Source organism: Bos indicus x Bos taurus, chromosome 5 (genome assembly GCF_003369695.1).
Source record: "Bos indicus x Bos taurus breed Angus x Brahman F1 hybrid chromosome 5, Bos_hybrid_MaternalHap_v2.0, whole genome shotgun sequence".
NCBI lineage: Eukaryota > Metazoa > Chordata > Mammalia > Artiodactyla > Bovidae > Bos > Bos indicus x Bos taurus.
Genome location: NC_040080.1, coordinates 64,269,359 through 64,296,940, shown reverse-complemented (window position 1 = coordinate 64,296,940; position 27,582 = coordinate 64,269,359). Strand labels below are relative to the sequence as shown.

The 27,582-nt window shown below is 44.9% G+C and overlaps 2 protein-coding genes across 18 annotated transcripts in view; one reads left to right on the top strand and one right to left on the bottom strand.

Annotated features, from left to right (window-relative positions):
• Nucleotides 1-341: 341 nt before the first annotated feature.
• On the bottom strand, nucleotides 342-12,118 carry INHBC (inhibin subunit beta C). The gene is made up of 2 exons (XM_027542332.1): nucleotides 11,606-12,118; nucleotides 342-2,305 (listed from the first exon to the last, which is right to left on the bottom strand). The coding sequence occupies exons 1-2, from the start codon at nucleotides 11,916-11,918 to the stop codon at nucleotides 1,560-1,562; spliced, it is 1,059 nt and encodes a 352-aa protein (XP_027398133.1). The 5' UTR covers nucleotides 11,919-12,118; the 3' UTR covers nucleotides 342-1,559.
• Nucleotides 12,119-21,537: 9,419 nt separating this feature from the next.
• R3HDM2 (R3H domain containing 2) overlaps nucleotides 21,538-27,582 on the top strand; it is a 160,320-nt gene continuing 154,275 nt past the window's right edge. For 6 of the 17 annotated variants that reach the window (XM_027542316.1, XM_027542312.1, XM_027542306.1 and 3 more), the window contains exon 1: nucleotides 21,782-21,878. The gene's annotated coding sequence lies outside the window, so the exon portion shown is untranslated. Of the gene's footprint in view, nucleotides 21,879-27,582 lie in introns of all 17 variants that reach the window. The other 11 variants (XM_027542305.1, XM_027542307.1, XM_027542318.1 and 8 more) reach the window with 9 other exon arrangements.

The window sequence follows — 27,582 nt, the reverse complement described above, 5'->3', positions numbered from 1 at the left end:
CAGACAATATCGACCCCATGGTTCAGGGCTGTCCAGCTAACGGGGGTGGGGGTGGCAATAGTGGGGGAAGAGGGCAAAGGTCTGGAGAGGACCCAATCTCAGAGCAAATGCCTCCCTCTTCTCTCCCCAGACTTTCCTTTCCTTCTCCCCATCCTACTCAAGTGGCCCTTGGCCAGTTCCATCTCCCAAACAGGACTCCTGGCTGGAGCCCTGAGGATCAGTGAAGGAAGGCTGCCTTGTCTCTGCTTCCCACCATGTGTGTGCTCACAGGTTGTCACCTACTTGCTGGTTGAACAGTGATCTGTCTCATCTCTCGGACCAAGGACAGAAGGAGGAGAGGAGCAAGTAAAGCCCAGGTCTTTATTAGCTGGAAGACCAGTGAAGATGGTTCTAGGAAGTAGGATGGGGCCTAAGAAAGGAGGCAGCCTGGAGAAGGAGGAGTCATGATGTGTGGGACAGACATAAAGTTCAGCCCTAAGGCGACTGTGAGGAGAGAAAAGTGGGCAGGGCAGACAGGTTCTGTGTCATCGGGGGTACCAATCAGGGTCCTGGCAGGAAATAAAAGACCCACTCAGCTGTCTATGTTTGTATCACTAAGAAGACTCAATGAAGGACCTCTTTTCAGAGGTATGGGCAGGGTTAAGGGAACTGAGGAGGGATGTTGAAGCACCCAGGAACTAGCAAAAGGCAGATCAAAGGCTAAGAGGAGACAGGCCAGCGTGTTTCTTACTCCTCTCCCTCTGCCTAGGTTCCAGGGTTCTGTGGGACTGTCGCTATGTTCATATCCCTACAACTCCTGTCCAGCTCCCCACCCCCTCCACAGCTCCAGCTCTGCCCAAGTTCTGGTATCCCTGCTTCCACACTCTTGGCTTGTAAGAGCTTTCCATTCTTGCTAGTTTGCTAGGCCAGTCAAGCTCAGCAGGAAGCCAGAGGCCAAAGGAACTCAGGTGAGTCTGCCCCCAAGGGTACAGAGCCAGATGGATAAGGACAAAGAATGAATGAAGGCATGCCAAGAGAGGCTTTAGCAACCCACTGGGCAAGTCAGAGGGAAAAGGGCTCAAGACATAGAGAGGATGTAATGTTTGGTGGATCTAAGGGAGGGACTCTCTGGAGATCCAGAAAAGCAGGGAACGGAGCTGGCCAACTCATCCTGCAGTGGGGGACGTGCAGTAGAAAGGGCAGGGAGGCACCATGGATTGCAGCTGGGCTGTGGGTGTCTGTCTGGGACTCAGATGGCACTGCTCATGGCTGGAGGGGGATTAGAGTCCCTGGGGTGGCAGTTGAGCTCATGGGGCTTGCTGAATGGACTCCGCCCCAGGAAAGGGGCTAGTCATTATGAAGATGGTACCATGGCTGTCCTTAGATCACATCTTAGGAGATGTGATGAAGGTCTCCTCACATCAAAGTGGGGATAATTTCCCCAAGTTGCTCAGGAAGAGGGTGTCCATCTTCTGAACAGAGGCAGTAAGAGGGCCACACCCTACTATCAAGGAAGAGCACCTCCGTCAGGGCGTGTTTGCCTGTCCCCCCTCCCCCCAGCGGCCTGTGCCACACACAGACTAACTGCACCCACAGGCCTCTACCACCATGTCAGGTATGTCAGTCTTGACAATGTTGCTGTCCCTGTCATAGTAGAGCAGAGAGAGGGGGCGCCGGACGGTGGGCACACAGCATGAACTCCCTCTGGTGATGCCTGCAGCTGTGTTGACCTTGAGAAGATTGAGCACCGAGGTGTAAAAGGAGGCGGCGATGCCTGGCATGCCTGCCACATGCAGGGGGCACTGCCCTGTGCAGAAGTTCATCGCATAGCCCTCAGGCTGGATGATCCAGTCGTGCCATCCGATCTCCCGGAAGTCCACGAAGAACTCTTGTCGACAGCACATCTTGGACCTGCCCTGGCAGTCGATGCCTCGACGACGAACCCGGTGCTGGCCCCCGACTCTCACCCGAGCTGTCACGAAAGGCCTATGTGCAGCCCTAGCCAGGACGACTGGGCTCCAGTCCACCTGTTCTTCAGGGGCCAGCTCCAGGGCCAGGTGCCCCTGGCTATAGGCAGTCTGAGCTTCAGGCCCCAGGAGAAGCTGGTGCCAGCCAGTGTCGTCTACCTGCAGCAGGTGCTGAGTGGCCGAGGTGAGGTTGGTGTCACGTGGGCTGAGCTCAAGGACCCTCACCTTCAGAGGGCAGGTGGTATTGGGAGGGAGCTGCACAAAGAACATGAGGCTGGCCTGCTGGACCTCCAAGCCTCCAGCCGAGCTGTCAGAGGAGAAATGGAAATCCAGACGAGTCTGAGTAGTGTTGCAGAGGCCTGTGGACACGAGAAGCTCCAGTCATTGTGGCCTTCTGAGTGTCATTCTACCTGCTACCTCGCTGTGCGTTCCTTCTCAACCACAGTCCTGGCACTGTTAAGGACCCTTTCCTTCTTAAAAATCTCTTCTCACAACTCTCTTAGGATTCTTCCTTAATTTTCTTTACTGGCTTTTCTTTCTCTGACCATCCCTCCAGTGCAAGAGTTCTTTGGTCTGTCTTTGACCTTCACTTCCTCTTTTTTTTTTTACCCTTATTTCCCCAACCAGGGATCGAGCTTGCCCACCCCCCTGCAGTGGAAGCTCGGAGTCTTAACCACTGGACCCCCAGGGAAGCCCCATTTCCTCTTACTCTACACTGAGGGGAGCCCTGACCCACAGCTGTGGGCAGCCAACGCAAATCTTATGCTGGTGATTCCTGAATCTGTCAGTCCAGTCCAGACCATTTTGCACCTTGGGAATCACCAAGCTTCAGGCCTAAACTTCTAACTGCTTAACTTTGCCACATTCTGTGGAAATGTAGAAATCATTATTTTCCTCCCTATATACCTCTCTCTCTGTTCTTAGAATTGGTCGCACCATTATTTTGCTTATCATCTTTAGAAACCCTAAGATCACCTCCTTTATTCTCCACATCCAGTTCCTCACCAGAGTGGTTCTAATGACTGGCATAGGGACTTACCTGGCTGTCCAGTGGTTAAGACTTCTAGTGCGAGGGGCCTGGGTTCAATTCCTGGTCAAGGAACTAGGATCCCACTTGCTGTGGAGCTCGACCGAAAAAAAATGGCTCTGCATTTCTTCCTGTGCCTATCACTGTTGCCCGATTCCCCCTCTTCGTCTCTCACCTGACCTACTGAAACACATGAATTGGATTTCTGCTCCCTCTACTCCTGCTCTTGTCAGGATCACTAACACCTCCCATGTTGCCATATCCACATGGTTTCATCTCTATATTTGCCTTACCTGAACTTCAAGCAGGTGTTTGACACAGTGGACCATTCCTTCCTTCTGGAAATATTTCCTTCTCTTGGCTTTCATGACTCTGGCTACTCTATCTTGGTTTCTTTGGCTGACAGCTCCTCTTCCTCTGCCTGACCTCTAAATGTTGGAGGTCCTCAGCTCCCTTCACTTCTCTATATGTACTCTCTCCCAGAAAGATCCCATCAATTCCCTTGGCTTTCAATTTCATCTATATGCTGATAACTCCCCAGATACCTATATCTGTGGCCCTGACCTCTCCCTGAGCTTCAGGCTTGTATATCCAGCCGCAGATCTGATATTCCACTAGGATATCCAATGCTATCTCAAACTTTTCAAGTTCAGAGAAGAACTCTAGGTTTATCCTCCCTGACCCCCAACTCAAACCTGTTCTTTCTTCAATCTTCCCTTTCCCTATAAAGGAAAAATAGGGACTTAAACCAAAGTCTTGCTTGCCCTCATTCCCTTCTTTGAAATTATCTGCAGACCTGTCAACTATATCTCCAGTTCATAATGTAATTTCACTTAACCCCACCTCCTCTACCATACATTAGTTCAACCCACAATCATCTTTTTCTTGAACTATGGCAATAGCTTGCCAAGTGATTGGTTCACTCTTGCCCACAAAACCATTCTTCACACATTAGTCAGAGTAATTTTGTTTTTTTCCTGGCTGTGTTATGTGGCATGTGGGATCTCAGTTCCCTAACCAGGGATCAAACTCACACCTACTGCAGCTGAAGCACGGAGTCTTAACCACTGGACCACCAGGGAAGTCCCAGAGTAATTTTTTTATAGCATAAATCTGATCAGCTTAATCATCTCAGCTTAAAACCCTTCAAAGGCTTCCCTTTGCTATTTGAATAAAATCTACACCCCTTAACAGGGACTTCCCTGGTGGTCCTGTGGTTAAGAATCCACCTTCCAATGCAAAGGACATGAGTTCAATCCCTGATCCTTGGGGAACTAAGGTCCCACATGCTGTGGTGCAGCTAAGCCCTAGTGCCACAACTAGAGAAGCCTAGTCACCACAAGGAAGAGCCTGCGCACTGCAATGAAGACTCAGAACAGCCAAAATTAGAATACATAAACCCCTTAACATTCTTGCCTAGAGAAATCCATGGACAGAGGAGCCTGGCGAGCTATAGTCCATGGACATTCAGAGTCAGACACAGCTGAAGCAACTTAGAACACACACACAGCATAGAAAACTTGAATGATTAGGCATTCTGCCACTTAATGACTATATTCTACCTATACTGGGTTTTTTTCTGTTCCTTGAACGCTTACGAAGCATGGACCCACCTCATGGCCTTTGCACTTGCTATTTCCCCTGCCTGGAATGTCTTTCCCAGAATGTTGAATGACTGGCTCCTTCTTGCCATTCAGTTCAAATTTGCTTCTTTAGAGGGGCTTCCCTGACTGACCTAGCTAAAACAGCCTTCAACTTTACCCTCATCTCTTTAATACACTATTCTGTTTAACCGGTCTTTATGGCCACTGTCGCTGTCTGTAATCATCTTGGCTTTTTTGTTCGTTTGTTGACTATATGCTTCTCCTTCCCTCTTCTTCCCCCATCCCCACTCCCAGCCAGGATGTAAACTCCACAAAGGTACAGATTGTGTCTATGTGGCCCACCACTGTATCCCTAGCACCTGGTACATAATAGGCATTCAATAAACACTTTTTGAGTGGATGGCTTTTCATTCTTTTTTTTTTAATTCATTTTTTTTAATGGACCAGTTTTAAAGTCTGTTTTGAATTTGTTACAACATAGCTTCTGTTTTATCCTTTGGTTTTCCGGCCGCGAGGCATGTAGGATCTTAATTCTCTGACCAGGGATTGAATCCCCACCACCTGTGTTGAAAGGTGAAGTCTTAACCACCGGACTGCCAGGGAAGTCAGGTCTTTATTCTTATTTTATGCAGACATCAGAATTATTTTCCAAAAGGCTAGATCATAAAATTCATAGTTAAAAAAAACTTATTGATGAATACACCTGTTTTAGGAGGCAATTAAATGCCATTATGCTTTGGCCTTAGTGACTCTTTTTTATTTAAGTAAAGAATGCTTTATTGTGGGAATGTCACTGATACGCTCATGGGCATAAAAGAGCAGAAACTAAAATTCAGCTAGACTTGGCGTGAATTGTAAAGCCTGGAATATGGTTGTTCTAGACAGCTCTGAAAGTCTACAAGATCTCAGTCATCTCAGTCTTCCTACGTAAGTCTACTCCCTTCTTCTCTTTCTGTGGATCTACCTCTTTTGCCTCCCTGTGAACTTCCTCAGGTCCCTAAATGGTGGCCCCAGCTCCTGAGTCTACAGAACTTTTAACTTAGTTAAAAGTTCTTCCTAGCTAAGTGACCTGATTCTTCAGTGTTCCAATTCCAAAATCCTTAAAGAAGAGTCTGATTGGCCCAGCTAATGTTTTCTTATTAGGTCACTAAGCGCTCTTACCTTTTAGAACCTTGTAAGTCACCCCAATTATGGCAGGCAGACACAGAACCAGCAGGGGCTGTGGTAGACTTTCACATTGTTGACTACCAGTGAACAATACCTCCCAATATTCACAGTTTTGTGCAATCCCTTCCCATATTAATTCTGGGCTTGGCACATGACTTGATTTGGCCAATGAGAAGTAGGCAAGCACGGTGCAAGTAGATGCTTAATAAGCACTTAATAAGTACTTTGAGGCTTCCCCCTCTTGGAAGGAAACCTTTATTTTAAATTGCTTTTTTTCATTTGGCCACATGTGGGACCTTAGTTCCCTGACTGGTTATTGAACCTATGCCCCCTGTACTGGAGGTGTGGAGTCTTAACTACTGGACTGCCAGAGGAGTACAGGAAACCTCTAAATGCTTTAAAGAAACTTGAGCTAGACTACTGAATGATGAGAAGCCATGTGGAGAGAGACTTCGTAAGATCAGAGGCCATCCTAGAGATTTCAGCCCCGTCTGAGAATGCAATTACTTGAATGACCTCAGCGATCCCTCATCAAGTGAAGGAACTGTCCAGAATAAGTCCAGTCAAACTACAAAATCACAGAAAATACTGATTTTTTTTTTTTTTTTGCTTTAAGCCTCAATTTTTGAGCTGATCTGCTATATTAATGGATAACTAAAACAGAAATAAGTATCCGAAGTGGTGTACACCATAGAAAAGGCTTAAAATATGCAGTACAGGCTTAGGGTCTGGGTGGCAGACAAGGGATGGAAGGACAGCAGGGAGACTGTTAGTGAAGGCAGGAAGGACAGTGAAGAAATCGCTGTTGGAAGCTAGAGAAAGGGGAACCTGTGTTATGTATTGGCTATCGTCTCTGGTAACTTGGAAGCTAGAAATGGTATCTAACAAAGTTGTGAATTTAGCTAAAGATATTTCCAGCAGAATGTTGAAAGTTTGGCTTATTTTAGCTGCCTATGATAAGGCATCTCAAGAGTGAGATGAACTAAAAAAGGAACTGTTCAGTGTTCAAGCAGAATTTAGAGAAAAACTTTCCAACAGGACTTGTTAGATTGAACAATAAAATATTTTTTCATTCCTCAACTCTGTCTGGCAAAAGGTTCTCAAACTAAGAAATGGTCTCAGGGCAAAAATCAACCCCAGGACACTGCAGGTAGAACATGGCTTCAGAGTTATGATCAAAACAGTAAAGGATAAGCTCTAAGACCTTTTGTTAGGATCTAACATCTTTGTTAAGATCTTTTTTTTTTTTTTTTTTCAATCACACTAGTTCCCCAGCCAGGGATGGAACCAGTGCTCCTGCAGTGGAAGCACAGAGTCTTAATCACTGGGCCACCAGGGAAGTTCAAAGATCTAAAATGTAAGATGTTTTTCTATAGATTCTCTCAACTAGACAGAAGGGTTTCTAAGAATCTTATCCCCCAACACCCTGACTTGTAACCTAAAGATGGGCATCTGTCTTGATAGAATGGAGTGCCTTTTGTCTGACTGAGTAGACTATAATTTATTATTTAAAAGGCTCACAGAGTTTTAAAGAGAATTTTAATAGGGAAAGCAGCACCAATTTGGACTAAAAGAGATAGAGATGACTCAGAATGAAAAGAAGTCTTCAGGTCTCCAGGCCCCCAATTTTTGGGGGCAGATGCAGGCTGAGAAAATTACTCTACTGCAAACACAGGCCACTTTTTATTTAAAAGGAAAGACATCTGGGGCTGGCACTAAGTGCTGAGAGAGCAGATCTAGAAGCCTAGGAGAGCAATGGTGGGCTCTTCTTAAGAGAGGAAAATTGCAGAAAAAGGCCTTAACCAAAGGAATTCCAGACTTAGGGTAGAATTTTCATGAACCAGTGACTGCTCTGCATCTTCCTCCCCTGGCTCCCATTTTGAACAGGTGTATCTATTATGATTATCCCATTCCTGTCTCAGCATTGTACGTTAGGTATGTGGGAAGAAGATAACTTGAATTTTTAGGTCAAAGGCAATGTTGTGCTGGTAAATATTTAACAACTGGATTCCAGAGTTGGGGGAAAAGGCGCTGATTAATAGTGTTAGCCAATTTCTGAGGAATACATTCTCCTATATTGGCCAATTTCAGACTACCACTGATACCAATGAATGCACAGTTGGCAGATGTTTACCATCAGGCCTCAAGAGCCAGTCTGAGCCAGTGTCAGGACACCACTGGAGGGTCTTCCCCTGGTTTCTCCAGGGCCCCAAGCTCTTTCTCTTTGTATCTCCAGCAAGAACAATTCTCAGATCTTCTCTTTCACACAATGGTGGAGATGATATCTTAAGCTGGGAATGAAAACTTGAAACTAAAATATTTAAATGTAAAAGATAAGATCCAGGGATCAGTCATTCTCATCTCCAAAGTTCATTTTGGGTCACACCCCCTCCAGCCTGAATGTTGTATTCATTCATTGATTAGCAAATATGGAAAGTATATAGACTTTAAAGTCAGAGAGAACTGTGTTTGAATTCTGCCCTTGGTAAGCTGTATGACCTTGGCCATGTAAATTATCTTCTTTGAGTTTCAGTTTCTGCATTCTTAAGATGGGAATGATAAAATGTTAGTTGCTCTTTGCGACCCCATGGACTGCAGCCTGCCAGGCTCCTCTGTCCGTGGAATTCTCCAGGCTAGAATACTGGAATGCGTTGCCATTTCCTTCTCCAGGGGATCCTACTGGGGATCTTCAGGGAATCTACTCCAGGGGATCTCCAGGGGATCTTCCTGACCCAGGGATAGAACCCAGGTCTCTGGCATTGCAGGCTGATTCTTTACCATCTGAGTGACCAGGGAATGATAAAGTCTACTTTATGCAAGGATTAACTGAGAGGAGGCAGGTACAATAAATACCTGGTAATTGTCATTACTGCCACAGTGTGCCAGGAACTGGCCTAAGCATCAGGGATACAAAGGTGAAAAAAAACCATCCAGAAGGCACAGTGGTAAAGAATCCACCTGCTGATGCAGGGGACATGGATTTGACCCGTGATCTGGGAAGATCCCACATGTGAGGAGCAACTAACCCCATGAGACGCAGTTACTGAGCCCACACTTTGGAGTCCAAGAGCCACAACTACTGAGCTCACGTGCTGCAACCACTGAAGCCCTCATGCCTAGAGCCTGTGCTCTGCGACAAGAGAAGCTGAAGCAATAAGCCTGTGCACAGCAATGAAGACCCAGTGCAACAAAAAATAAAATAAATATTAAAAAAATAAAGTAACAAGGCTTAGTTGCAGATAGGATGGTGACAGCAATAAATAATTGTAAAACCAATCAGGATTGTGGTGTTCAAAGGACTCATGGTTTCATGGCCGTTGTCCACTTTGTGTTCATCCACTCCAAACTACCTTCAACTCCAAATGCAGTCCGTTTCTTCAGAGTTTTACTCGTGTTTTTCCATTTAGGATGTTGTTTACCATTTTTTACCCATTGAAGTCAAACTTCCTGTACAATCTAGCCTATTTCTAAACTTCTAAAAGACTTCCCTGTCCTGTCAGATCCCAGTGACTGACTTCTGGCCATCAAGGGCTTGTGTTCTCATCCAGCATTAATTTCATTCTGCCTTGTGTTCTAGGTAATTTATTTCTAGCAGTAACAATTAAACTCTTCATGGGCAGAAGCTGAGTCTTCTAAGTTCCCTGCCACCTTCTCCCTTCTAAGTGAAAGAAAGTGAAAGTGTTAGTCGCTCAGTCGTGTCCAACTCTTTGCAACCCCGTGTACTGTAGTCTGCCAGGCTCCTCTGTCTGTGGGTTTCTCCAGGCAAGAATACTGGAGTGGGTTGCCATTCCCTTCTTCAGGGGACCTTCCCGACCCAGGGATTGAACCTGGGTCTCCTGCATTGCAGGCAGATTCTTTACTGTTTGAGCCACCAGGGAAGCCCATGCTTTCTAAGTACATTAATTAGTTCACTTAATTCTCTCAACTATCCTCTCATTATCTCTGTTTTGCAACTGAGAAAACTATCAACAACCCATGACATATATTAATAAGTAGCTGAGCCAGAATTTGAGCCCAGTTTATCTGGCTCCAGAGTTTGTGTTCTTAATTATGAGCAGAAACCCTTTTTTGAGCTGGAATAGGGTCTCATTCATCACTGGGGACTCTAGACATGGTCAAGCTGACCTACAGAATGGTTTGGTTGGTTGTCAAGCATCTACTCTGTTTGCAAGAGGCAGAGTGGTATAATGGTCAAGGTCAAGGACTTGAGACTCAGGCTGTCTGGTTCCACCACTTACTGGTCATATGACCTTGAGCTAGCTACTCAACCTCTTTGAGCCTCAGTTTCATCACTTCTAAAATACAGACGATAATAGTATTTGCCTACCTGACTTGTGAGGCTTTCAAGGAGTTAGTATCTGTAAAAGGTTTAGAACACTGTAAACATTGTATGTGTGGGTGTTCATTCGCTTCAGTCACGTCTGACTCTTTGTGACCCTATGGATTGTAGCCTGCCAGATTTCTCTGTCCCTAGGATTCTCCAGGCAAGAATACTGGAGTGGGTTGCCATGCCCTCCTCCAGGGGATCTTCACGACCCAGGGATCGAACTCGAGTTTTGTGTGTCTCCTGCATTGCAGGAGCCATCGGGGAAGCCCAAATATTGTATAAGTGTTAGTTATTTCTACTATATACTAGTCTCTGGTGATAATGTAAGGAATAAATGACAGTTCCTGAACTCAAGGGGGTCGAATTCTATGGAAAGACAGACTTCATAGAAAACCTGGAAACAGACAATTCCACAAGGAAGGTCCAGGTTCTGGGTGAGGGTATGGGGGCCACAAGAGAGGGAGCCCCTCGGCCTCAAGTCAGGGTGGGTATTTTCAGGATAGGAGTGCTGGGTCTTGAAGGGAGTAGATGCTGACCAAAGGAAAGGGACCAGGATTGGGAAGGGCCTTCTAAACCTAAGACAAAACTTGCAAGAAGCTCAGAGGCAAGAGAGATCACTTGTTTATGTTCTGTTTCTCAGATCCTGTCTCTGAATTCTATTTTTTTTTTTTGGCCCCACCTTGAGGCTCCTGAGATCTTAGTTCCTCAACCAGGAATTGAACCTGGGCTCTCAGCCATGAGGGTACAGAGTCCTAAACCACTGGCATACATGCTCAGTCACGTCCCACTTTTTCTGACCCCATGGACTGCAGCCTGCCCTCCAGGCTCTTCCATCCATGAAATTTTCCAGGCAAGAACACTGGAGTGGGTTGCCATTTCCTACTCCAAAACCACTGGACCACCAACGAATTCCCCTGTCTCTGAATTCTTGATATTCTCTCCAGCTGCCCACTAAATTCTCTACCCAACTGCTGTTCTTTATCTATCCTTTAAATATCTTTCTGAGCCCCATTTTGACCCTGTTCTGATGTGGGGACCCAAGGTAATCAAGGCAAGAGGACAGGAGTCAGTGGAGCGAAATTGTAATCGGAGTGTTTCTCTTTTCTACCTTTTACTCAAATGAGGTATCTGGGGAGGACAGGGTACAGAGAAGCTGGATCCTGGGGCCAGAGGAGGGACAGACTCTCCAGTTCCCAGACCCTGAGTCCAGGCTCAGGTAGTGGTTGGGCTTACATCACAGCCTGTGGAAGTGTGTGGGGCCTGCAGAGAGAGGAACCAGGGGAGATGGGGTAGGCAGTCTTAAAGAGAAGTGAAAGGTACCCACTTCTCATGTGCCCATTGATCAAGTCTAAACTTATAAGGGAGCGCTTGGGCGGGTGGGGGTTTGGAGCCTGTGATTAGGAGACTATAGACTGTGAGAGGCCAGAGTTGGGATGGTTTTGGGGAGAAAGTCAGAGGTTAGATATCGGGGAGGTAGCTTTTCGTTTCCTGAAGAGATCAAGTTTAGGGGAAGATCTATAGGCCAAGAACCCACCTGTCTCGGCAAAGCTGATGATCTCATACTCCTGTCCCTCATCGGCTTCCTGAAGCGCCCCCTGTGGGGGCCCGTGGAGTCGATGCAGGGCAGCCCGCAGAGCAACTCCGGACACAGGCCGGCCCAGGGTGGGGCGCTGGCTGAGGTGCAGCTTGTCCAAGATGCTCCTCTTGGCCAGGTTAAGCAGCAGCTCCCGGTGGCTCTCCACGTCCAAGGCAGGCTCCCCGCATGCTGGACACTGTCTGTCAGCCCTGGGAGTGGCCACCATGGCTGCAGCCAGGACCAGGAAGGCCAGGAACAAGGAGCAGATCATCACCAAGGGGCTTCCTTGAGCTATGCACCTGAGACAGAGCTGCAAGCCCGTGGTTCAGGGTCTCAACAGCTGTGGTCTCGGCTCCTTCCCTGCTGGCTGCCAGGGGCCCCGGAAGGAGAGTGTGTCCAGCTGGCATGACTCCTGGTTGTAGGGGGTAGAGTAGTCAAACATCCAACTTGAGAGATGAAGCAGTTACAGGTAGAATCTGGCAGAAGCCACATAGTCAACGAAAGTACAGAGTGGGGGATGTGAGGCGAGGTTGGTTGGGTTGTCCCTTGGCCAACTTTGGGAGAGAGTGGGTTACCCATGTGAGCTGCCAGGCCCGGGGACAAAGGTCAGAGATGAAATTCCTCTTCAGATTGATAGCTTTGCTCGGAAGCCTGGCAGTAGGGGGTGGGAGTGGGGTGTGGAGATCAGAGGTTTAAAGATAGAATGTTAAAACATGACTTTCAAACGTGAGGGGGTCATTGGCAGGACACTGTAGGTCATTGTCATGTAGGTTGTTGAGAGTTCATTTTCCCCTGCCTGGTCCTTCTCAAAGCCCTATCGCCCTTTCCTCCCTCCCAGAGGCTCACAGTCCAGACTCCTTTGTAGCCCTGGGTTGGGTTTTGCCCTGTGGGGCTCAAAATCACATCCAGTCAGAAGGTTAAAGAAGGGGAAGGGAACTGTTCTAGCCAGGTCTTCTGGATCCTCAGAGGGAGGTCTGAAATGCAGAAGGAGCTTGAGATCTAGATTTCCTCAGACTTGGAGGCTTCTCCTCTTTAAGAAAAATACATTCTGAGATTTCTCAGAATCCCTGGTGTTCTACCCCAAAGGTCCTGAGGAGCAGGTCTCCAAGGACAAGTCTCTGCATCCACAGCTGGGATTTACCTGGTAGGGGTGGGCAGGTGGAATTAGGAATATAGGTTTTTAAGCCAGATGGCCTGGGTTAAAATTCTGTCTCTTCCTTTTATAAGCTGTATGACTGTGGGCAAGCAACTTGACCTCTCTTACTTCAATTTCTTCATCAGAGAAATGGGAAAATGATTATTCATGATTCCAAAATCCAAAAAACTTTGTAATCCATACTACTTTGGAGGTAGTTCATATGGTAGCTAAACCTGACCTGAAGAGAAGTGTGGTTACTCGTGGTCTTTTAAAAACTCATACTGGAGACTATTTATACATTTTTACTCCAGAAATATTATTTGATTATGGGTGATATATATGTACCATTTTACTTTTCTATTTTTATTTTTTGGCCACGTACCCCATGGCTTGTGGGATCTTAGGTCCCGGACTAGGGATTGAACGTGTGTCCTTGGTAGTGCAAGTTCAGTTCAGTTCAGTTCAGTCGCTCAGTCGTGTCCTACTCTTTGCGACCCCATGAATTGCAGTACGCCAGGCCTCCCTGTCCATCACCAGCTCCCGGGGTTCACCCAAACCCATGTCCATCACGTCGGTGATGCCATCCAGCCATCTCATGCTCTGTCGTCTCCTTCTCCAGTAGTGCAAGTGCAGAGTCCTAATCACTGGACTGCCAGGGAATTCCGTATTTTACCTTTCTGAAACCTGAAATTTCCTGAACTCTGAAACGTGTCTGGTCCTATGGATTTTGAATATGGAATTACAGATCTTTAATGATTTTCTGAGAGTTATGAACTTTAAATAATTTTATAAAGTACTTACACTGGCTGGCACAGAATAAGGGCTTAATTAAAGTTTTTTTTTTTTGGCTTAAATTTCTTGGCTTAAAGAAATTTATTCTTGCACAGGTCTGAAAGACAGAAATCCAAAATCTGTATAGTTGTTGTTTAGTCACTAAGCCATTTCTGACTCTTTGTGATCTCATGTAATGTAGCCTGCTAGGCTCCTCTGTCCATGGGATTTCCCAGGCAAAAATACTGGAGCGGGTTGCCATCTCCATCTTCATAAAGTTTTTTTTTTGTTGTTGTTGTTGATATTTATTTTATTTGTTTGACTGCACCAGGGTGTTTTTGTTTCATTTTTTTGGTCACCTTTTGTGTCATGTGGGATCATAGTTCCCCTACCAGGGATCAAACCCATGCCCCTGCAATGGAAGCACAAAGTCTTAGCCACTGGACCACCAGGGAAGTCTCTTAATTAAAGTTTATTATTATTCTCACTACATACTTTTTTTTAATATGACATTTTAACTTTGCATAGGGTAAAGTTTTTTTTTTTTAATTTTATTTATTTTTGGCTGTGCTGCATTGCTGCGTGGGGGCTTTCTCTAGTTGTGGTGTGTGGGCTTCTCTTGTTGCAGTACATGGGCTCTAGAGCACAGGCTTAGAAGTTGTGGCATATGATCTTAGTTGCTCCATAGCATGTGGAATCTTCCCGGACCAGAGATCAAAACTGTGTCATCTGCATTGACAGGCAGATTCTTAACTACTAGGCCACCGGGGAAGTCTGCTTCATAGATTTTTTTTGTGGGCCAGAGTACCTTCACCTCTAGATGTGCTGAAGAAATTCTGCCAATATTTGCCCTCCTGGACTCTGCTTTCTTAGATACCATGCCCCCAGTCACCATCTCTGGTGCAGTCACTTAACAAGTCATCTCTGCTGCCATTATATTTTTAGCACTGCACACAGGACCTATAATACAGGTGGTTAAAGCACTTACTGGATGAATAAATGCTAGTGTACAGGCTGGTTATCAGAAATCACACTTGACTGAATTTTTGTGTCACAGTTTATTAGCTTCTCAACAGGAGCTCATCTTTTCTTCTTCTTCTTCTTTTTTTTTTTTGCCATAAAGTGTATGGGAATTTAGTTTCCCGATCAGGAATGGAATCTTCACCCCCTGCATTGAAGCACACAGTCTGAACCATTGGACTGCTGGGGAAGTCCCTCTTCTTTTTTCATACCTGTGATAGAAGTAGATTTATTATAAAATTTCTAGTATAGGCTTATTACTCTTGCCTGGAAAATCCCATGGACGGAGGAGCCTGGTAGGCTGCAATCCATGGGGTCGTGAAGAGTCAGACATGACTGAGCGACTTCACTTTTCACTTTCATGCATTGGAGAAGGAAATGGCAACCCACTCCAGTATTCTTGCCTGGAGAATCCCATCTATGGGGTCGCATAGAGTCGGACACGACTGAAACGACTTAGCAGTAGCAGCATAGGCTTATTTATTTATAAAATAAGGGTTTTATTGAATTTTAACAAAAAATTCACATAACGTAAAATTCACCCTTTAAAGTATATAGTTCAGCAGTTTTTAGTACATTCACAGAGTTCTGCAAAAATCACCGTTATTTAATTTGAGAATCATTTCATCATTCCCCAAAGAAACCCTGTACCTATTAGTAGTCATTTTCTAGTAATCTTCCAATCTACAGGAATTGATCTTATATCTAACATTTTAATTTTCCTAATTTCATTCTTGGATATAAGTTTACCTGGAGGTTGGGAGAAATAGTTACATTGCTCTTTGTTTCATGTCTTAATTACATTATGTACTTCCCAGAACCCCTCAGACTCTAAGATGATTTCAACTGCTTCTCTTCTCTCTGACAAATAGTTGGGAAATAAGAGGTTAGCAAAAGCAGGAGAAACAGAGCAAGGTTTCTCTTAGGGGTGGATGCTTCATGTTTCTGCCTTAGCTGTTCTTCAATTACTGTATTTGTCCCTAAAAGATCCTACTGATTCACTCTGCATTATGACACACAGATCCTTTGAAACCTGCCCTTTTCAGTTACATTTCCTGTTTTTAAATTTTATTTTATTATTAAAGTATAATTGCTTTACAATATTATGTTAGTTTCTGCTGTACAATTAAGTGAATCAGCTCTATGTATACATACATCCCCTCCTTCTTGAGTCTTTCCCAACCCATCCCACTACTCTAGGGCATTACAGAGCACTGACCTGAGCTCCCTGTGCTATACAGCAGCTTCCCACTGTTTTATATATGGTAGTGTATATATGTCAATGCTATTTTCCCAGTTCACCCTACCTTCCTCTCTCCCCCACCATGTCCAATTGCATTTCTAACAGTGCAGATGGTGACCGCAGCCATGAAATTAAAAGACACTTACTCTTTGGAAGGAAAGTTATGACCAACCTAGATAGCATATTCAAAAGCAGAGACATTACTTTGCCAACAAAGGTTCGTCTGGTCAAGGCTATGGTTTTTCCTGTGGTCATGTATGGATGTGAGAGTTGGACTGTGAAGAAGGCTGAGCGCCGAAGAATTGATGCTTTTGAACTGTGGTGTTGGAGAAGACTCTTGAGAGTCCCTTGGACTGCAAGGAGATCCAACCAGTCCATTCTGAAGGAGATCAGCCCTGGGATTTCTTTGGAGGGAATGATGCTGAAGCTGAAACTCCAGTACTTTGGCCACCTCATGCGAAGAGTTGACTCATTGGAAAAGACTCTGATGCTGGGAGGGATTGGGGGCAGGAGGAGAAGGGGACGACAGAGGATGAGATGGCTGGATGGCATCACTGACTCGATGGACGTGAGTCTCAGTGAACTCTGGGAGTTTGTGATGGACAGGGAGGCCTGGTGTGCTGCGATTCATGGGGTCGCAAAGAGTTGGACACGACTGAGCAACTGAACTGAACTGAACTGATGAAGATAAAATGTCTCAGTTCAAAATCTGGGACTTTGTTGCTCCAGGGTTCCTTATCTTTTTTTTTTTTTTTTTTAACTAGAGTTATTTTTCTCTTTATTTATTTATTTTTGGCTGTGCTAGGTTTTCATTGCTTTTGGGAAGGCTTTCTCTAGTTGTGGGGAGCAGGAGCTACTCTTCGTTGCAGTGCACGGGATTCTCACTGCAGTGGCTTCTCTTGCTGTGGAGCACAGGCTCAGTAGCTGTGATACATGGGCTTAGTTGCTCCGTGGCATGTGGAATTTTCCCGGACCAGGGATTGAACTGGTATCTCCTGCACCGGCAGGCAGATTCTTATCCATTACACCACCAGGGAAGCCCAGGGTTCCTTCTTTTATAAAATGAGTACAAGGGCAATACCTACTGTTTTGAGGATTAAATTGAAATAACAGATGTAGAATGCTACGTATCCTATACTCCATGTACATATATTGTTGTTGTTTAGTTGCCTTAGTCCCTAAGTTGTGTCCAATTCTTTTGCAACCCCATGGATTGTAGCCTGCCAGGCTCCTCTGACCGTGGGATTTCCCAGGCAAAATTTCTGGAGTGGATTGCCATTCCCTTCTCCAGGGTATCTTCCTGAACCAGGGATAGAACCTGCACCTCCTGCATATGTCTCCTGCATTGGCAGACAGATTCTTTACCACTGAACCACCAGGGAAGTCCTATATACATACATACATAACATTAATACAAATATTAGTTATTATTTCCTCCTGGCCATCACTGCCTCCTGCCTCCAACTTGAAAACCTGCAAATTGCTGATTTTTGAAGGAAAGGAGAATTTCTTATCTTTATAACCTCGTTGGTTATCCATTGCCTCTCTGATGAACTCCAACTTATATTCTTCAAGGTTAGCTGAAATTTCACCTTTAGCATCTCTGTAGCTCGTTTGATCTCTCTTACGTCTAAGAACTAAACACTCCTTCTTGTGTTTCCACAGCACATTGAACACCTATTATAGCACGTGTTTGTTGTTGTTCTTTAGTTACTAAGTTATGTCTGACCCTTTGCAACCCTATGGACTGTAGCCCTCCAGGATCCTCTGTCCATAGGATTTCCCAGGCAAGAACAGACAAATGGGTTGCCATGCCTTCCTCTAGGGGATCTTCCTGACCCAGGGATCTAACCTGCATCTCCTGCATTGGCAGATGGATTCTTTACCACTGAGTCACCTGAGAAGCCCCATATATGTTTGTGTGTGTATATATATATATATATATAAAATATTAATACAAATATTAGGTGTGTGTCTCTTACATCTCCTGCATTGACAGGTGGGTTCTTTACCACTAGCACTACTATGTAATAAATATTTAATGACTGAATTCTATCCATGTACGACTACAATGCTTTGAGGGAGTTAGTAAAGAAATGATGCAAATACATGTAATCAGTAACTAAATTGATTCTGCCTAGGATGGACAGTGTGGGGGAAGTTGCAAATTTAAGATGATCTTTTAAAAAAGAATTGTGTGTTAAAGGATGGTGGTGTGAAGCAGTGATTTTAAAAAGGATGGACTTAAACCTACTTTTAGTTCAGTTCAGTTCAGTCGTTCAGTCACGTCTGACTCTGTGACCCTATGGACTGCAGCACGCCAGGCCTCCCTGTCCATCACCAACTCCTGGAGTTTACTCAAACTCATGTCCATTGAGTTGCTGATGCCATCCAACCATCTCATCCTCTGTTGTCCCCTTCTCCTCCTGCCTTCAATTTTTCCCAGCATCAGGGTCTTTTCCGATGAGTCAGTTCTTCCCCTCAGGTGGCCAAAATATTGGAGTTTCAGCATCAGTCCTTCCAATGAATATTCAGGACTGATTTCCTTTAGGATGGACTAGTTGGACCTCCTTGCAGTCCAAGGGACTCTCAAGAGTCTTCTCCAACACCACAGTTGAAAAGCATCAATTCTTTGGTGCTCAGCTTTCTTTATAGTCCAACTCTCACATCCATACATAACTACTGGAAAAACCATAGCTTTGACTAGACCTTTGTTGGCAAAGTAATGTCTCTGCTTTTTAATATGCTGTCTAGGTTGGTCATAGCTTTTCTTCAAAGGAGCAGACATCTTTTAATTTCATGGCTGCAGTCATCATCTGCATTGATTTTGAAGCCCCCCAAAATAAAGTCTGCCACTGTTTCCACTGTTTCCCCATCTATTTGCTAGGAAGTGATGGGACCAGATGCCATAATCTTAGTTTTCTGAATGTTGAGGTTTAAGCCAGCTTTTTCACTCTCCTCTTTCATTTTCTTCAAGAGGCTCTTTAGTTCTTCACTTTCTGCCATAAGGGTGGTGTCATCTGCATATCTGAGGTGATTGATATTTCTTCCAGCAATCTTGTTTCCAGCTATCCAGCCTGGCATTTCACTTGATGTACTCTGCATATAAGTTAAATAAGCAGGGTGACAATATACAGCCTTGAGGTACTCCTTTTCCTATTTGGAACCAGTCTGTTGTTCCATGTCCAGTTCTAACTGTTGCTTCCTGACCTGCATACAGATTTCTCAAGAGGCAGGTCAGATGGTCTGGTATTCCCATCTCTTGAAGAATTTTCCAGAGTTTGTTGTGGTCCACATAGTCAAAGGCTTTGGCATAGTCAATAAAACAGAAGTAGATGTTTTTCTGGAACTCTCTTGCTTTTTCAATGATCCAATGGATGTTGGCAATTTGATCTCTGGTTCCTTGGCCTTTTCTAAATCCAGCTTGAACATCTGGAAGTTCATGGTTCACGTACTGTTGAAGACTGGCTTGGAGAATTTTGAACTGGACATGGAACAACAGACTGGTTTCAAATAGGAAAAGGAGTTCATCAAGGCTTATTGTCACCTTGTTTATTTAACTTATATGCAGAGTACATCATGAGAAACGCTGGACTGGAAGAAACACAAGCTGGAATCAAGATTGCCGGGAGAAATATCAATAACCTCAGATATGCAGATGACACCACCCTTATGGCAGAAAGTGAAGAGGAACTCAAAAGCCTCTCGATGAAAATGAAAATGGAGAGTGAAAAAGTGGGCTTAAAGCTCAACATTCAGAAAACGAAGATCATGGCATCTGGTCCCACCACTTCATGGGAAATAGATGGGGAAACAGTGGAAATAGTGTCAGACTTTATTTTTCTGGGCTCCAAAATCACTGCAGATGGTGAGTGCAGCCATGAAATTAAAAGATGCTTACCTCTTGGAAGGAAAGTTATGACCAACCTAGATAGCATATTCAAAAGCAGAGACATTACTTTGCCAACAAAGGTTCATCTAGTCAAGGCTATGGTTTTTCCTGTGGTCATGTATGGATGTGAGAGTTGGACTGTTAAGAAGGCTGAGTGCCGAAGAATTGATGCTTTTAAACTGTGGTGTTGGAGAAGACTTTTGAGAGTCCCTTGGACTGCAAGGAGATCCAACCAGTCCATTCTGAAGGCGATCAGCCCTGGGATTTCTTTGGAAGGAATGATGCTAAAGCTGAAACTCCAGTACTTTGGCCACCTCACGCGAAGAGTTGACTCATTGGAAAAGACTCTGATGCTGGGAGGGATTGGGGGCAGGAGGAGAAGAGGACGACAGAGGATGAGATGGCTGGATGGCATCACTGACTTGATGGAGGTGAGTCTCAGTGAACTCCGGTAGTTTGTGATGGACAGGGAGGCCTGGTGTGCTGCCGATTCATGGGGTTGCAAAGAGTCAGACACGACTGAGCGACTGATCTGATCTGATCTGATCTGACTAGCATGTGAGATGATTGCAACTGTGTGGTAGTTTGAGCATTCTTTGGCATTGCCTTTCTTTGGGACTGGAATGAAAACTGACCTTTTCCAGTCCTGTGGCCACTGCTGAGTTTTCCAAATTTGCTGGTATATTGAGTGCAGCACTTTCACAGCAGCATCATTTTTTAGGATTTGAAATAGCTGAATTTGAATTCCATCACCTCCACTAGCTTTGTTCACTAGTGATGCTTCCTAAGGCCCACTTGACTTCACATTCCAGGATGTCTGGCTCCAGGATGGTGATCACACCATCGTGATTATCTGGGTCGTGAAGATCTTTTTTGTACGGTTCTTCTGTGTATTCTTGCCACCTCTTCTTAATATCTTCTGCTTCTGTTAGGTCCATACCATTTCTGTCCTTTATTGTGTCCATCTTTGCATGAAATGTTCCCTTGTTATCTCTAATTTTCTTGAAGAGATCTCTAGACTTTCCCATTCCATTGTTTTCCTCTATTTCTTTGCACTGATTTCTGAGGAAGGCTTTCTTATCTCTCCTTCCTATTCTTTGGAATGGTTGTCTGAGGCCTTACAAACAGCTATGAAAAGAAGAGAAGTGAAGTCACTCAGTCGTGTCCGAGTCTTTGCGACCCCATGGATTGCGGCCTATCAGGCTCTTCCGTCCATGGGATTTTCCAGGCAAGAGTGCTGGAGTGGACTGCCATTTCCTTCTCCAGGGGATCTTCCCAACCCAGGAATCGAACTCGCTCCCCCATTGCGGGCAGACACTTTACCATCTGAGCCACCAGGGAAGCCCTGGTGAGAAGTGAAGGCAAAGAAGAGAAGTGAAAGGCAAAGGAGCAAAGGAAAGATATACCCATTTGAAACCTACTTTATGTCGAGTTAAACTTTTACATCAAAGAAAAACTGGGCATTTACTTACTACATGATCTTTATTCATTTACAAGTATCTACTTCATATATGCTGTTTTGGGAGCAGGAGTTACAATCCTAGGTGAAAGGCTATTTTGAAAGTACTCCGTAAACTTAAATTTCAGTTATTAGTATCATGTTTAAAGCAAGGGTGACTCTGACCGGCTTGATCTGTTTCACGTGAACTAAGGGGCGCAGTGGATCTGGATTGGCGGCTGAAGACAGAGGTAACGCAGCGGAAGCGACAGAGTTGAGAGCGTGAGTGAGCGCACGGGGTAGGTGGGAGAACACGCAGGGGGGGTCTGCAGGCGTGGAGACAGGCACACAGGAAGCACAGAAGCGCCGGGCGCAGGACGCGGTGACGACTACGCCGGCCGTGGTGACGTAGGGCGCAGGCCGCAGCGGGGGGCGGACTCTGGGCCTTTCTTCCCCTTCTGATTTTCCCCCTCCCCCCTTTTCTCCCTTTCCGGGTTTGGTTTCCCCCTTTTCTCCCCCTCTCCCCCTTCCTTCCCAAGCCCCTTTCCCCTCCCCCGCCCCAGTCCCCCCTGTTCCCCCGCCCTGGGCCCTGGGGAAACCCCCGCTGAGAAGAGCCCGCCCCCAGAAGCGCGCCGCCGCCGGCCGTCGGGGCCGAGCCGCAGCCGTGCGGCCGTGGGCCCGGGCGGCGGGCGGAGACGCTGGCGCCCTCCCCGCTACGGCCCGCGTGAGGTGAGGCCACCTCCGGGCCGAGGGGGCGGGCGACGCGGGCGGCCCGTGGGGAGGGGGCGTGGCGGCCGCGCGGGCGGGTGGGTGAGTGGGTGGGCGGAGGCCCCCTGGCCTGGGTTCCCCGCGCTGGCGCTGCCCAGACCCGCGGGCGGTGGGTCGACCCGAGCCTCCGGTGAAGGACGGCTCGGAGGCCAGAGACGCCCCGGGTGTGTACCGGGAGCGCAGGCGAGAAGCGAGGGGCGCGGGGCGGGGGGTGGGGGGACTGGGGCCACCTGTGGCCTGTGCGGTGGGATCTAAAAACTTGTGCCCTTGTGCGCCAGGGTGACTAGTCTCATGTGTTTCTTGGATCTCCGTTTTTCTTCGAGCCTTGGAAAAATGGGAGGGAAAGGTGTTGGAGTGTTTCAGATCTTGGTGGTGCCCGAGTGTATTAGACGGACAGAGATTTGAGTTGGAACATACAAGGAGATGTTTCTGAAGCTTAAAAGTTGGGCCTACGCTTCGGTTGCAGCTAACTCTTGAGGCTTTGAAAACTCTTCTTGGTTTTGATTACCTCTGGAGCCCCAAATTGCAACATTTGTGACCATTAGCCTAGTAGCTCCACAGAGTATTTATTCATTCAAAATGAATTGTTCTTGGATAATGATGAAAAATGACCGAATAACAGTCCCAGAGGTTCATTAAACCAGAGACTGGTGTGGAAAAATTTAAATTCAGCTCTCAGTTGGATGGATGTCCTTTTATGTGTTTTTTTCCAAATAGACTTAATTAACATTGAGAAGCTTGAGCCCTGTGTTGTTGGTAGGCAGCATGGTGACTGGTGGAGGGAGGTGACAGGTTCCACCTAAGAACTTGCACAAATACCTAGCCTATTTTTTAAATTGTATTTTTGGATAGTCAGATTGACATTTGAATCAGCTGCTTGTGCTCCTCTTTCTTCTTAATGCTTCCCCCCTGCCCCCCGCCTCGTTTTATTCCTCTTATCTCCCCGCCCCGAGGAGTCTGGGGCATCAAGACTAAAATGGCTTAAATAGTGGTAGAAAGTGGTAGTCAATTCAGTTCACTTTTAGTTGTATTTTTCCTTCTCTTCGCATTTCTCCACAGGGCTGAGAGAACGGAGAACCTTTCTTGAGGGTCTGATGAACGCTCAGCAAAAGTTGTATTACTAATTTTCACTAACAGTTAATAATATTTTACAGTGTTATTTTTCAGTGTTTAAATTCCAGTTTAGTGTCCACTATATGATTTATACTGTAGATCTTCAGTTTTAAAACAAAATTTTAAAAATTTGCGCATGTAAGAATAGGATGCCTGATTTTTTTTAATCGAAAGGAGGCTGAAGAGATGGCTTCCTTCCTGTATCAGAATAAAACCCAGAGACCTTACAGTCGTCTTTAAAGTCCAAGATCTGTAGCAGCCTTACCTGCTGCCCCCTTCTTCTGCCCAGCAGCAAACACACTGGTCTCCTCACTGTTGCTTGAGCACTTTAGGCACATCTGCCTCAGCAGCTGTGCTGGTGAGCCTTCCTGGATCACCTTTTTCTGTAAAGCTGCATAACCCTGTATCCTCACCTCCTTTAGGTCTTTGCTCAAAAGTCACTAACAGTGACATTTCCTAGACTATTGAAGTTGCAAAGCCCTTCCTCCACATACAGTTACATAACTTTCTATCCCACTTGGCTTTAATTTCCTCCTTACTCATCAACAGATAACGTACTATATATGTTTAGTCTCACCCTTTAGAAAATAAGCTGCATGAGGTTTAGATAATCTTCATCAGTTGCTGTATCCTCGGCTCTTAGCATAGCCCTTGACATGCAGCAGGTGCTCAACAAATTTATTGACTAACTACATAAAGAAGTTTTATTCTTGAACTCTCTCATTGTCATAAATGAGAGACATGAATTTCCACTAGGCTTTTATAAGCTATTTATTGGAAGAACTTGAGATTTTTTTTTCTGTCAGTTCTTGCCACGTTTCTGTTTTGACAGAAGTCTTGTGTTTTCAGGTCTTTGAGTGAAAGCACTTTGAAAGCAGAGAGAATGGAGCGTGGTGTCTTAGAGGAAGATTATCTCAGATCTCATGTGGTCAGAATTTTTACTGTTTCAGGCTCTTCCTGGAGGTTGGTTCACATCCTCGAAGAGACAGATATCACCATCCTTACCTCTTTGGCCTCAGAACTAAGTAGGCTGGTTCCACTTTGAATTTTTCAGTAGACTGAAAATGTTAATATTTATAGTCTGGGCTGTATGGGTTAGATTTTTTCCCCCCTCCTATTAATGTGGAGACAGTTGAGCTTGAAAACTTGTAAGAAAACCCTTCTCTAACAATGGTGGCGTGTTTGATTGTGGGGAACGTGTGATCCTTCTTTCCACAAACCCATTTTTGGGGTCATTTTTAGCAACTAAATTAAGTCTGAGGATAAAGGAGCAGGCCCCCTGAGTTCTGTGGATTTTCTGTCGTTTATTTTTTCCTTTCTTATTTCTTGATTGGTGCATTTGTTATCTTCATTGACCTCTGGCTAAAGTGGCCTGGATGAGATTTCTCTCTGGGGGCAGCCCTGGCCACTGTTTTTCAGCGTAGGAAGGTGAAAGGGGTGAGATAGTGCTTTTAACACTTTGTAAGAATGCTGGTTGCAAAGCTATTTTTGTTTAAATTTTAATCAGGACGTTGAAAGCTTCCAATCCTATGAGAGAATGGTTTGAGTTGGGGGTGGGAGTATGGGAGAATTGGGGATCATGTGTATATTGGATTGGGTCTGATACTGTTGTTATTAACGTAGAGAGGTATATTCTCGTTTTGTGAATACTTTCTGGTAAAATTTTGGCACATTGATAAAGGCTTCTACCACATTTGCTCCTTTTAAAATCCTTTGACAAAGTTTCTAGGAAGTCTGTCTCAGTACCTAGAGATACTCAAACATCTTACATTCTCACCTCTTAAGAGATAAATACTGTACTGAGTACTGATGTTTCAGTATAGGTAACGGTTTCTGAACGAGGCATTGCTTGTTCCTGTGCCAGGTCTCTTCATGAACTCGAGGAAAGCTTTTAGGAGAAAGCAAGTTTTGAGGAAGGGATAAAAGTGCTGCGTTTTCATTACATGGCTCCAGGAAGTACAGAGGAGAGAATTTTGTGAAATTCTGTGTGTGTGCAGACGGGTGTTGTTTTTATTTTTTCCCCTGTGTCTACTAGTGAGATGGGATAAAGGACTCTAAATGTCCCTCTGTGAAAGGTGCTGCCAACTTACAAGTAGGAAAAATAACTGGACTCATGGCTTGAATATGTGTGCATGAATACAGTTGGTGGGTCTAATTTTAGAGACCGTCTTCATACACAGTGGCTTTAGTATTTTCCTCCTGCTGTATCGTCTCACCCTCTGTAGAAAACATTCCACTTCATTGTCTTTTCTGGTTACCTTTTGTTCTTACTGTGGTTGCCACTTTGGTAAAGTAGCAGTTGTTCCATCTCTCTGATAAAGTTATTCTGTCTGTTCGTTCTTAAATTTGAGTTTATTTCTGAAAACAGATATAGATAGGAAAGATTTCTTAACCTAGATCTGTTTTAATTCCTTCTTGAGTTCCCTTAGATTTCCTTAGCATGTGTCTGTTTTCTCCAACTCTTAAAAAAATGGGTGTTGAAAGCCCTAATTACATGAATCTACAGTGCTTCCATTATTTTTACTTGGGCTGTATGAAAGGAAAGGTTCTGGGATGTTTTGTAAATCCAGGCACTTTTTGCTTTTCTGCAAGATCTCTTGTGAGTTGTTCAATCCAGTTGTTTGATTCTATATTGGGAAAACCGTTTCTGCTTTCTAGTTTTTGTTTAAATTAATTAATTCGTTAATTTGGGCTCATCGGGTCTTAGATGCATCATGCGGGATTTTTCAGTGTGGCACCCAGACACCAGTTGCGGTGAGCAGGCTTAGTTGCTCCAGCATCTGGGATCTTTGTGCCCCTGATCAGGGATCAAAACTTATATCCCCTGCATTGCTAGGCAGATTCTTAACCATTGGATCATCACAGAAGTCCTGTCAGCTTTCTAGTTTTGACAGTAAGTTTCCTGGAATGTTTTAAAAAAGAACTAATTAAATTGGGAACCCCAGGCTGGAGATGAGAGAGGATAAGGAGAAAAGGTAAAAAAAAAAAAAACCACCCCAAAGCTCAGGCAGTCATGTCTCCAGTAGTCAAAACACTTCTGGTAATTAAAAAAAAACATTTTATTCTATCCCTCCTTAATTTGTATACCACAAGGGGAAAAAAAAAATCTTTTCAGTCTCTTTAACAGCTAGGAGATAATTTTTAGACCTTTCTGGGTATTTTCTTGGGGGAACAAAATGAAGCCAGTTGTTAAGTGTTCTTGTACGGTCTCTTCCCTGACCTAGACCAATGCACTAAAGGTGTTAGTGGTGGTCTGCAGCTTGTGTTTGTTTTTCATTGAAGACTAAGACTCTTTTGCAGGCAAGTAAAAACTGTAGTTTTATACCCATACAATTACTTTGAGGTCCCAAAATATCTCAGCTTGAGTCCTTATCCTGTAGAGCTAGCTAGAAGTGTAAAGATAAATGAGGTAATCAGCAGGGTTTAAAATAATCAGTCCAGCCGTTAGGACTCTGTGCTTTCGCTGCTGAGGGCCTGCATTCAATCCCTGGTGGAGGAACTAAGATCCCACAAGCCTCATGGTGTGGCCAAAAAAATAAAAAAATAAAGCTCTGTAAGTTAAAAAAGAAACAGTTCAATTTCTTTTTTCTTTTTTAATTAATTTTTATTGGAGTATAGTTGATTTACATTGTTGTGTTTCTGCTATACAGCAGAGTGAACCAGTTATACATATATCCACTTTTTTAAAATTTTCCCCATATAGCTCATTACAGAGTTATTAATTAATTAAAAATTACTTATTTATTTTTGCCTGTGCTGGATCTTCATTGCTGTGCAGGCTTTTCTCTGGTTGCAGCAAATGGGGGCTACTCTCTAGTTGTGGTGCTCACACTTCTCATTGCAGTGGCTTCTCTTGCTGCGGAGCGGGGGCTCTAGGGTGGATGGGCGGGCTTCAATAGTTGTGGCACATGGCTCAATAGATTTTGTTTTTGAGTCTGTGCTCTGGAGGATAGGCTCAATAATTGTGGCACATGGGCTTAGTTCCTCTGTGGCAGGCATGTGGGATCGTCCCTGATCAGGGATCGAACCCGTGTCCCCTGCATTGACAGGTAGATTTTTTATCACTGAGCCACTAGGGATGCCTTTAATTAATTTTTATTAGAGTATAGTTGCTTTACAATGTTGTGTTAGCTGTATAGCAAAGTGAATCAGCTATGTATGCATGTGTGCCAAGTCACTTCAGTCGTGTCGGACTTTTTGTGACTCTATGGACTGTTACAGCCTGTCAGGTTTCTCTGTCCATGGGACTCTCCAGGTAAGAATTATGGAGTGGGTTGCCATGTCCTCCTCCAGGGGCTCTTCATCCCAGGGATCGAAACTGTGTTTCTTGTATCTCCTGCTGCTGCTGCTGCTGCTGCTAGTTACCACTATTTACCACTAGTGCTGCCTGGGAAGCCTGAATCAGCTATACATACACATATATCTCCTCTTTTTTGGATTTCCTTCCCATTTAGGTCACCACAGAGCATTGAGTAGAGTTCCCTGTGCTATATAGTAGTTTCTCATTAGTTGTCTATTTTTTACAGAGTATCAATAGTGTATATATGCCGAT